Source organism: Pelophylax lessonae (assembly GCF_965119305.1).
Source record: "Pelophylax lessonae genome assembly, chromosome: 9".
NCBI lineage: Eukaryota > Metazoa > Chordata > Amphibia > Anura > Ranidae > Pelophylax > Pelophylax lessonae.
In genome coordinates this window covers 30847974-30860429 of record NC_138776.1, presented here as the reverse complement: position 1 = coordinate 30860429, position 12456 = coordinate 30847974, and the positions used below count along the sequence as shown (strand labels likewise).

The 12456-nt window shown below is 44.0% G+C and overlaps 1 protein-coding gene across 1 annotated transcript in view; it reads left to right on the top strand.

Moving 5' to 3' along the window:
• Nucleotides 1-12456, top strand: part of LOC309564199 (ovostatin-like) — a gene marked incomplete at its 5' end in the record, with an annotated part of 155628 nt that overhangs the window by 105965 nt on the left and 37207 nt on the right. The window contains 3 exons of the mRNA XM_082268829.1: nucleotides 3072-3248; nucleotides 4216-4294; nucleotides 11001-11154. Of these exons, the coding sequence (XP_082124955.1) occupies nucleotides 3072-3248; nucleotides 4216-4294; nucleotides 11001-11154 (410 nt within the window). The remainder of the gene's footprint in view (nucleotides 1-3071; nucleotides 3249-4215; nucleotides 4295-11000; nucleotides 11155-12456) is intronic.

Here is a 12456-nt window from a genome sequence, read left to right as displayed (position 1 = left end):
GTAGTTTAGAGGTTACCTGTGGAGAGCTAATAAATCTGCTTGAGATAAGGCTGCAGAAGGTACAAGCTCACTGTATTTCTGCCAGGATCAACAGATTTTCCCTCACTTCCAGTTGTCAGCAGGACAGGAAGTGACGGGAAATCTCTTGGCTCCATCGCAAGTCCTAATCCTTCCCTACCCAATCAAAAACTATCTAGACATACACTTTACCAGATAAAAGGGAGCAGATATGACAGGTTCATTGTTACCTCTTGGATCTAACATACCTTTTGGATCTCTTCATTAGGGATGGGCTGAATGACCCCCCTGTTCAGTTCATACCAGAACTTTCCAAAATCGTGAAAGTTCGGAACCCAACAACGAACCCCGTTGAAGTCTATGGGACCTGAACTGGAAAATTCAAAAGTGCCCATTTTGAAGGCTTATGCTGTATGCAAGTAATTGGGCATGCAATAGTTATGCCGGTACTGCCCTGGGGGACATGTATCAATGAAAAAAAAGTTTGTAAAAAACATTTTTAAATAAGCAGTGATTTACTGATGCTTAAAGTAAAATCATAAAAATGAGAAATAACAATAAAAAAATTGAAAATTCCCTTAAATATAGTGCCTGGGGGGTCCCCTTAGTCTGTTTGTAAAGTGGCACATCTGTACTGTGTATAGAAGCTGCTGCAGCAATAATGACATTTTTAAAGCCAAAAAATTACATTTTACCGGAAAGCTTTCTTTATTTTTTAAACAACGGCTTGGGGAGCCATTCTGTATGATGAGGCCACACAATAGTGCGATGGAAACAAGACTACGGACTTTCTGGATAAATTCTGGTGTCTTTTCCGCAGACTTTGGATAGAAGTAACAGGTGCGGAAAAATTGGTCTTTGGGTGTCAGGGGTGCCTTCACACCGTAACCCTATAGAGATACTCTTGATGAAAGCAATGCCTTGTCAAGCATGTGGTACCCAAATGGCTGGTGTTTTTGCCACGCTTGATATGCTTGAGACAAAGTTTGCAAATTGCAACAGTGCGATTGGCTGCACACATGCTAAAAAAGGCCCAGACAGCTGAGCTGTGTGAAGTGGTTCGGGAGATAATGGCTCCAAAATGTGATAGAATAGGGTGGCTGCTCTCTACTCTTCCATGATGGGTGACTCCTTGGGGTTGTGCCTCACCCTCACTTTCTGCACCCAAGTCGCATCAGTGACCTCATCATCATCATCTCCTCCATCCTCAATATCACTGGAATCCACTTGGCAATACGCTGTGGCTGGGGGAACATTACTGCCAATTTGTGTACCAGTGTTCTCCCCTCTCTGTAGGATCATGAGGTTGAGGAAAGTTCACCTTCCGCAACCTCAGAATTAACAACTGAATCAAGTAATGACTGTGCATCATCAAGGAGCAAGTGGCTGACGCTGTGTTCAAATAACTCAGCTGACTCCTCCATGCCTGATGCTGGGGCTATAGCAGGAATAGCTGTGGACAAGCAGGCCTATGGACACATACGCTGCTGGCCCCCTCATAGTGCCATGGGAATGTGTGTCTCTCCTTGTTGGCCTCCCAGACATGATTGGGCGGGGGGTTGCTTTTTACCAAAATGTAATAAAGATGTGGAACTGTGTACGTGGATGCACTTTAACCAATGGAATGTGGTGTTTGGTGCACTTTAACCTGAATACTCACTACACAGACACACTCCACTGACACACTACAATATACTGCAGTAAAACTGCACTGACGCACAGAAATATACTGTGTTAAACGTGCAGTAAAGCACAGAAATATACTGTGTTAAACGTGCAGTAACGCACTGAAATATACTGAAAAAATAAACTGACACTAATGTAAAAATGAATGGTCACTACACTCACACTGACTGAACTATCACTATATTCACACTAAACTGATATTCTACACTGACAATAAAATCACAATAGCACACTATAGCACACTAATTCTATAGCAGCACTGAACAGAGCCCAGTTATATCTCTCTTCATGCCAAAATTACACTACAAATGGCCGCTATTGAAAGAATACTTTTAAAGTGTGGGGTGGGACTAAGAGAAATGAACCATGATTGGATATCATCATGACAGCGTCCAATCATGACTCTGACAATGCTATATGCCCTTATTAAGCAAAGCTTTAATTGCTTCAGCCAATCAGGGCTTCCAATAAACTGTGCGGCGGGGCAGTGCATTGTGGTAGTTTGGCAGGCCGAACAAACGGTCAAACACCCAGATAATTTGCGTGATCATTGATCGGGCGAACGGCCAATGTTCGACCCGAACTCATGCTCAGCCCGAACCATTCGCCCATCCCTGCTCTTCATGTTTTTCACAACTCCCAATCCTTTCCTACCCAATCAATCAAAAACTAGCTTGACATACACTTTAACAGACCAAAAGGGAGCAGATATGAGAAGTTCATTGTTAGGGTTCACATGCATCTTGGATCTCTTCATGTTTTAATTTTTTGGTTTACGTTGGATCTCTTGAACCTAACACAAGTCCTAATCCTTCACCACCCAATAAAAACTATATTGACATATGCTTTAACAGATAAAAAGGGCGAATATATGAAAAGTTCATTGTTAGGGTTCACAAACCTCTTGGATCTCAAATAACTCTTGAATCTCTTGGGCCTATCTCTTGGATCTCTTCACATTTTCACTTCTCAGTTCCTACATGTTGGAACTCTTGGATCTCTGAAACCCAACACAAGTCCTATTCCTTCCCTACCCAATCAAACACTAACTTGACATGCACTTTAACAGATCAAAAGGGAGCAGATATAAGAAGTTCATTGTTAGGGTTCACATACCTCTTTGATCTCTTGGATGTACCTCTTGGATCTTTTCATGTTTTTACAATTCAGTTTACTTACATCTTGAATCGCTTGGACCCAACACAAGTACCTCTTGGATTCAACACAATTCCTAATCCTTCCCTACCCAATCAAAAGCTAGCTTGACATACACATTAACAGATCAAAAGCAGATATGAGAAGTTCATTGTTAGGGTCTACATACCCTTCATTTATTACTTTTGTCTCTTTCTCTCTCTGTCTTGTAGGTGACCCCGTAGCCTTGGCGGTAGAAAACTATGACAACTTGCTGTCCACTCCCTCCGGTTGCTGTGACCAGTTGCAGGGTAGCGTGCTGTCCCTTATCTTCCTATCAAAATATCTGAAGGACATTGGAGAGCTAAGTGATGACCGATCAAGGAAAATGCTGGGTAAACTGTCAAAAGGTACGGAAAGACCTCTTGCTTCCACGTATAAAGCACTGAAGCTTAAAGTAGATCTAAACCCAAAAATCAAAAAATGTGTACATTGTAGCTTAACAATTGTTAAAAGTGCAGTCTGCATTTGTTTTTTGTTTTTTAAGTCTTTTTTCCCCCTTTATTTTCACCTGCTGATCCGTTATACCTTCCTGTCTTTGGGTGTCTCTGCTCTGGATGGAGGAGCTATGGGGACACCCTTGGACAGAAACACTGTAAATCTGGCCATAGATGGATAAAAAGTCAACCCCGTTCAGCAAGGACTGTTTGAATTTTGATCCATCTACAGCTGTTCCCACTCAACAGAAGTCAACTTCTGCCGACCGGGAATGTTGGAAATTGTTGCTGATCAGCAGCTGCAGACAATTTATTTCCCAGCAAAACAATACTACTTTCCTGACTTTCACAGCTTGCCCATATGTGTAGGGAAAGGGCTCTTGGAAGACGTAGTTCTGGTGGTGTGCATATGTCAATAGAAACTGATCTCCGAGCTTCTAATCATGCAAGGAGAAGAGGGAGGTTTTGGGTCAAATTTGGGTAATACCAGTCTCAATACTCTAAACTGGTCATAGATGAATCGCAATTCGGCTGATTCAGCAGGGACTGGCTGAATTTCAATCAATCCACAGCCATTCTTGGTCAAAAGAAGTCAATCTAACATTCAACTTCTGTTAAATGGGAATGTTGGAAATTTTTGCTGATCGGCAACTGCAGCCAATTTCTTTCTCAGCAAAACAATGCTGCTGTCTTGACTCTTAACAGCCTGCCCATGCCTCATGCAAGGGCCCTTGGGAGATATAGTTCTGGTGATGTGCGTATGTGAATCGGAACTGACCTCTGAGCGGCTAATCCTGCAAGGAGGAGAGGGAGGTTTTGGCTTAAATTTGGGCAGTACCTGGACATACACTTTATAGGGTATTTTTTTTTTTACTTACAGGCTATATGGATATGATTACATGTCAACAATATGATGGAGGCTTCAGTCGGTATCCAAGCACCTATGGAATAACCTCTTGGTAAGGACAATGCACAGCCAAGTACACATGGGCATTTCATACATTTACTGAAAAACACATTTGAATTAGAGGTTGGAGTTCACAGCTAATGCAGCCTGTTGGATGGAGGCTCATAAACCTGCAGTGAGATGGACTAGTAGACGAGGATCTTCTCTGGCAGCATTTTCCCTAACAACCAGGATGCCATTTCTATTCTTTTCTAATAAGAATCAGCAGAGGATATTAGCCATGCTTTGATCTTAAAGAGAACCAATCATCAGCAGGCATTTGTAGTAATCTGAATTGCCACTTCTAAAATGTCAACAGTATACAACAATAGCAAAATTTACTTCTCAGGAATTGCTTGCATTTGGATTTTTTACTTGTATTTTCTCCCTGCCAAAGTGTCAGGCTGGGAGTCAGACTGTAAGGCTGTCCTATCTCCTGCCTGAGCTCAATGCTGATAGCAGACAAAATAAAGGCTTAAAGAGGAAGTAAACCCTCCTCTGACACTTTTACCTATAGGTAAGCCTATGATAAGGCTTACCTATAGGTACTGTAAATATCTCCTAAACATGTACCGTTTAGGAGATATTTACCTTACATGTAGCCAGTGACGTCACTGGCGCATGCACTTTGAAGGAACAGCCGCTGGTGCCATTTCTTCAGAGCCCCGTGCCGTGACTGTCGGCTCCCGCGCGAGTGCGCGGGAGTGACGTCACCGCGGCTCCGGCCAATCAGATGGCCGGATGCCGCGATCCCTGAAGATGGGCGACTGGACATGTCGCCCGTCATACAGGTGAGCGGGCGGCACGGCGGGGGCTCGTTCTAAGGTAAGTATTTCATAATGAGCTAGTATGCGATGCATACTAGCTCATTATGTCTTTCTCTTACAGGTTGCAAAAAAAAAAAAGTAATATGGGTTTACAACCTCTTTAAAGGCCCATACACACTTGACGGAAATCAGGCGAAATATCCTCCGATTTTTCTCTCTCTTGCTCAGCGTTCATAACCGTTTTTAGTAGACAGTGTATAAATGTTCACAAAATTTCTCGTTCGATTTTTTTTTTGGGACATTCCGGGTCATCAGCAACTTCAGATCATGCGCGGTCTTTCGTATCCGATTTTTCACGGACGTACTGCGTACACATTAAACGAAAACTGGTCGTCTGGGGACGGACGATAAAAATTTTGGTGTTTGGCCCTCTGTTTTTTTTTCATTGAAAATGTCGGCATCGCTGCTGAAAGTTGTGTACACACTAGCCGAAAATCGTCGGTATCGTCAGTAGTTATACTGCAGGCCACTTGCCTGCAGTATAACTACTGTGGGCGGGCGGCAAGTAGTTAATGTTGGACTAAACTTTATCTGAGCACCAGAAACTGAAAACTTTATTTAATTCATTTTTAATATTCAAAGCAAATTCTTACATCCCTCCATGTCGCCATGCTTTATTTTGTGATTTTGAGAAATCACTTTGAAAAATACCTCCCTAACATTTCTAGCTGGGGGCCATCTTGAGTAAGGGCAGATGTTTCATGTAGCAGTGGCGGTCCGTCCATTAGGGGCGCTGCCCCCCCCCATCCATGCATCCAGCCCCCTAATCTACATGCAGGGCACTGGATGCATGGATTCCACTGGGGATTTTTTTTTTTTTTTTGAAGCACGTGATTAGAGCCAAAGGCTCTAATAAGCTTCAAAAAAGAGTGGGCTCGGGGCACAGAGCAGGAGAAGCCATCCATTGGCAAAGGAGGAGGAGGGAGGAGAGTCAGGGGAAGCCCGACAAACGAAGGGGGACACAGAGGAGACTGAGAGGGAAGCCGCCGCTGCTTCCACATATCAGTCCAGGGACAGCACGGGGTGAGTGAGCAGGCGACCGGGGGGGGGGGGGGTGGAGCTGGTGTGGTCTGTGGTTGGTCAGGTCCATCTGCCGCCCCCCCCCCCCAACCCAGTGAGCACCAGCCGCCACTATCATGTAGCATTTATTTCCTGGAACCCATTGCTCCTTAGCTCAGGCATGCAGGCAGTACGGTGAGAAAGCTCCTCCTCCCATGAAGACCCCTGGGATGTATGACATCATATTGGCCTAGGCTAGAAACCAGGAAGCAACTGAAAACAAAATGTATTAAAAAGTTTTAAACAAGTACTGTACATTTATACCTTCCTATCTACTTACTAATGGTAGCAGCATAAGGATAAAAAATGGTTCATGTTGATGGAGAAAGTTTAGTTCCACTTTAGCTGGCAGGTTTGTGTTCCTCCAGCATCCTGGACAGAGTATCAGTTATTAGCTACAATCCCAGATTAGCTATGGGGGCCTTCTACAGCCTGACACTGGGTTGACATTTTTAACTCTGGTAGGGATAGAATACAAGTGAATAACAAGCACACACATCATCCCTGAGAGGAAGGCTAAACTATTATACCAAAGTTACTTAGGTGTAAACTCCAATCACTAAAATTTCATAAAAGCCTTAACATTCTTATGTAATTCCAAAAGTCATTTTCAATCTTTGTAAATGTTCAACTTTCATTCACATACCCAGCGCCATGGAGATGTGTGTTCAGGCATTTCCTATTATAAGGTGACAGTGGTTTGTCCCCTGTCACATGGGCTTTCTATGGAGATTGCAAGTGCTGCAAGCATTGTCTACTTTTATCACCATCAGTAATCGCTTGCTGCGAAATGCCATGCAGCCATCACTGGAGGGAGTGCATGTTGATAGAAAGCGGTTGGAAGAGATTAGTAGGACTAATGGGCCATACAAACTATAAGATTTTCTGAAGACTTTTCCTTTAGACTTACCAAAACCATATAATATGAGGTCAAACCTAAACCCTTTCAATTTGTATAAAATCTGGCAGGCCCTTGCACTACATAGAAAAGGTAAATCTGAAGGAAATCTAACCACAAAAGTTGGATAGTGTGTATCCAGCTTAAGTCTGCATTCACACTTGAATTGAGCATGCTCACTGTGTGGTCCAAGCACAGAGACTGAGCTGTCAAGGACATCTCTCAGTCTCTACTAATAATCAGGAGCTGGCTGGGACAAACAACGATCATGTGACCACTGTGGCAGTCAATCACTGTTATCACCTGTTCTCAGGGCTTTTTTTCTTGGAGAATAGGTGCAGGAACTTCCCCCTTCTGAGTGACCCCCTTGTCTCCACCCACTACCCACCTCTGAGCACTGTCCCTTGTTTCCATCCCCTACCCACCTCCCACGCACAACAAAATACCTTACAAAGCAACAAAATATCCACCCAAGCAACATTAGCCCCCTCCAGTAGCAATAACGGCTCTCCCAGCAACCAGTATCAATAGATCAGCTAACAATAGTCCTCTATCTCAACAGGAGATCCCTACCAACAACATAAGAACCCCCAGCAACAATAGATCCCCCAGCAGCAACAACAGACCCTCACACAAACACAGATCCCTACCAGTGACAATAGATCCCCAAGCAGCCAACATCAAGAGACCCTCCAACATTCCCCACTCCCCTTGCTATTACATACATAGATTCAGTGCTGGAGATGCCGGAACTGCGTTCCCCCACGTTCCTGCTGAAAAAAAGCCCTGCCTGTTCCTATCTTTTCTCGAAAATCTCTAAGTTCCATCACCAGATGCCAACCCACAGAAGAAGGAAGAGAAGGGTGGGGGATGAAAGCACCACTCCAATGGTATGAGTCCAGAACTTCATTTTATTTGTGTTTAGTAAATAAAGCCAACACAAGGCTGGCGTACCATGAATTGGCACCTGGACTTGTGTTGTACGCTTTAAAACCCTTTGAAAGTAATAGAGAGCGACCTGCTCTATCTCAAGTTCTGCAAGGCTTGAAGCCCTCAAAACACGCTGGTTATTTTAAATGGGCGCAAATAAAATTACATTTTTCATACATACTAGTGGAATGGCGCTTTCACCCACCCTTTTATTCCAGTTTATTATGGACTGCAATTCCCTTAGGACCCAAGAACTGCTGACAAATCCAGGGCTTTCCTCCAAAAGGAATAATAACCTTCTCTTTCTCTGTCACAATTGTAGCCTACAGAAGAAGACCAGTTAGTTACCTCATTCCCTTAGGATGTACCGGTACATCCTCAGGTTGAAGTGGTTATACCAAGATCATGGCTAAAGCAACAGTCATGATCCCCGGATCAAAATTTGCATCGGGCAAAGGGATTTCCTGATGAAGTGATATCGCTTCTCGGCCTTTTGGCTAAGATCAAGTGTAGTATCTGTTCTTATAAGTTGGTATGGACCTTGATGGTTAGTATCGGCAGGGGCTGAAATGAACCGGGGCGCTCTGGGAGTAACTGGAGGACCGGGAAGTAGGCACTGTCAGAGAAAGCCGGATGGGTCCGCCGCCTTCTGATTTGAATGGGTCCGCCCCTATCAGTTTGAAGGGAGCGAGAAAGCCGGCCTTGTCCACCGGTTAGTACTGCTCCTGGATGTAATTGGTGGGGAATGCGGATGGTGGTGGGAGTGCCTTTCCTCCTGGGTGAATTTGGCTTGCAAGGGGGGCCATTTTTTCCCAGTTGAAGGTAGGCTCTCCCTAAGCTGTCTACGTTCCTAACCTCCTGGTAGGAAGGGATACGCTGGGTCTGGCCGGGGGCCGAGACTGAAAAAGCCCGTGGTGTACGTGCCCCTGTGGTGGCAGCCCAGGGGTGCCTTAATTCTCACTGGTGAGGGGCAGCTCGCCTTGAGTTTTTCGGCACCTTGGTCACTGCACCAGCCTCTTGGGCCAGGCCTTTTGACTTAGACCAGAGGAATTTTTTATTCCGGCCGAAAGGCCTGCCTTTGTACTTCACATTGACACCTTAGCACTTTCTCCACTTCCCTTCCCCCACCTTTTTGTTTGTGTGTGTTTTATTTGGTGTGTGTCACTTCACTGTCACTCTTTTCTTCCTGCACGACAAGTACGGTGTGGGTCTTCGGGCCTACCTTGAACGTCTTGGGAGGGGGTGGACAAGGCCTTCTGGCTTAGTTCGCCCTCTCTCATGGGGTCTCCCTTCGGGGGAGCCCCACCTAGTACTTGGGGTGGGCTGTTTCGGCAGTCCCCCTAGAGAACGGGGTTTGCCAGGTTTCGGCCAGGCAAATCATTTGGAAGTACGTCAGTCCCTGTCAGGAGTCTTGCGCCCCGGGGGATCAAGGTCAGGGTCCAACCTCTTCGGAGGCCAGACCATTTCGCACACCCTGTGCAGTTTTTGTGTTTCCCACGTTTGTGTGTGTGCACTTTTTATGCACCTGGTGTAAGTCTTTTGAGTGTGTTCACACACCACGGGCTTTAAAAAAAAAAAAAGTGATCCGAGCTGCTTTATAGCCACCTGATCACCTCTACAAGGCATGGAAGGGACCTCCCCTCCTGCCACCACTATTCCCAGGCTCTCTGGTGCAATCAGGAAGAAGCAGACTGCTGAGACCTTGATCTTGATGGCTGTCCAAAGAGGAAAGGCAAGTACATCAGTACTCCCCCCTCTTCTATAAGGTCAGAAGACAGAAGCAATGAGGAATTTGGCACTTTCGGTTTTGGTTTGTAAAAGTAAAGAGTAACTGTCACTGCCTAAGCTATCACAAGGTATGTTATTTACCCATGTGATAGCAATAAAGTTGAGCCAAAAAAAAAAAGAAATGAAAGAAACAGTGTTAAAAAAAATGTTAAAGCGCCCCCATCCCCCCGCATACATATGTCCCTTGCGCTTCTGTAAACGATGATCGCACCACACATGTGAGGTATCATCACGAACATCAGAATGAGAGCAATAATTCTAACCCCCTTTTCTGTAACTCTCCACTGGTAACCTGTAAAGGCTTTTAAAGCATTGCTTATTGATAATTTAATGTACTGTATTTTCTGGCGTATAAGACTACTTTTGAACCTCAAAAAAATCCCTTATACGCCGAGTATAATATCTTCAAGGTAACCTAAGTATAAGTATTAATATCAATAATAGAATACATCGCTCACTGTGATTGGCTCAGCGTGGTATACTGTGTGTAGCCGAAGCTACGGTACATACGGTATACCGGTACAGGATTCCCACACAGCCAGCGTCTTGAGATTCCATCTACTGGTATTACTTATACTTAGGGTACCTTGGAGATATTTTGAGAGATTACATGTATTACAGTACTTGGGGTACCTTGGAGATCTATGAGAAATCTGATGTTTTTCAAAGGTGTTGCCTTGCTTCGGAAGGGGGTCGTCTTATACGGCGAGTATAGCCCAAAACCTATGTTTTAACTTGAAAATTAGGGGGGTCGTCTTATATGCCCAGTCGTCTTATACGCTGGAAAATACGGTACTGTAATTTGTCACCATACCACAGGCGTGCACAATTTTGAAGCCTGACATGTTAGGTATCTATCTACTCAGCATAACATTATCTTTTATCATTTCCCAAAAATGTGCGTATTATATTGTGTTTGCGTGCACTAAAATTAATAAAACTGTATTTTTTCCAGAAAATATGTGTTTGATAAATGACTGTGCAAATATCAGATGACATAAACAATTGTAACAACCACCATTTTATTCTCCAGGGCCTTTGCTTTTAGAAAACATATAAAGTGTGGGGGTTCTAAGTAATTTTCTAGCAAAAAAAAAATGCAGGTTTTTACTTGTGTGTGAGAAGTATCAGAATTGGTCGGGTTTTGAAGTGGTTAAAGGGCAGAGAGAGAATGGAGGTGGGCACTATTATGAATTCTCTTCTTTTTTTTTTCTCAGGGGGACCTTGTTAAGTCTTCGCACAATCTTCTATCTGGACAAATACATTTATATTGATGAGCAGATCTCAACCCAAACCCTCATATATATAAGCAGAGCACAAGACTTGAAAAGCGGCTGCCTTAACCCCGTAGGGTACTGGTCCATATATCAGGTGACTGTAATGCTAACTGAATTATTTTAAAATCCATAGATCTCACCAGGCTTTTTTTGTAGGCATTTTACTACAAAGCCACCCAGTTCTCTTTTGACTAAAGAAATTCTATGACTTTGCCCATTCACGGCCAAAAGACAATGTGACAGGGGGTCCTAAGTAAGCATTTGGAAAATGGCACTAGGAAAGCCAGAAACTGTCAGGTTCCCGGCAGCCTATAAAATGCTGAGAATGGGGATGGGGGGGGGGGGGGGTGCTTGTTCCCAATGAAGGTGTTAAAAGGACTCATTGACACCAGTAAAATGAGCAAATGTATGACATGCTGTATCTTGTGTCAAAAAAATATATCCAAATACAAAACCCCCCCAAAAAAATATAATATGAGGGTTGTACATACATACGTCTTTCATATTTCACATGCTGGTGGAGTGACTCTTCCTCTATGGAAACTCTTCTTCTATGCAGGTAAATAATGGATTCCAAGCAGAAGCAACTTGCCGTCATTGAGTTCTTGATGAAGAAGGAGGGCTGGCTGTCTGACATCACTAATATAGAATGTTTAATGAGATGACACTATTGACAAGAGAAATGTCTTGTCATTAAAGACTCTTCTTAATGGTGTCATCTCCATAAACAATCTGCAGCGTTCTGTGGATGTCGAACAGCCTGCACCCCTCCCTCCTTTGTCAAGAACTCAACAACGGCACATTGCTTCTGCTTGTAATCCATTATTTACCTGCAAAGAAGAGGAAGAGTTTCTATAGAGGAAGAGTTACTCTACCATCATGTGAAATTTCACAGGAGCGAGCTCTTTCTCTGATTCACCCCCCCCCCCCCATCCCCACATGCTTTCTCTTCCCTGATTATTATTATTATTATACAGAATTTATATAGTGCCAACAGTTTGCGCAGTGCTTTACAACATGAGGGCAGACTGTACAGTTACAATACAATTCTATACGGGAGGAATCAGAGGGCCCTGCTTGTTAGAGCTTATAATCTAGGACAGTGATGGCGAACCTTGGCACCCCAGATGTTTTGGAACTATATTTCCCATGATGCTCAACCACACTGCAAGGTTCATGAGCATTATGGGAAATGTAGTTCCAAAGCATCTGGGGTGCCAAGGTTCGCCATCACTGATCTAGGAGATGCAGCAGCTCTGAGCTTAGTGTTTGAGAGCTCACTCCAGTGGTCATGGGCAGTAACAACTAGGTCTCTTCATCCTAACTAGGGATGATCGAACTTTTGAAAAGTTTGGTTCGACCAGAACACCCGAACTTCCTGAAAGTTCGGCCCGGA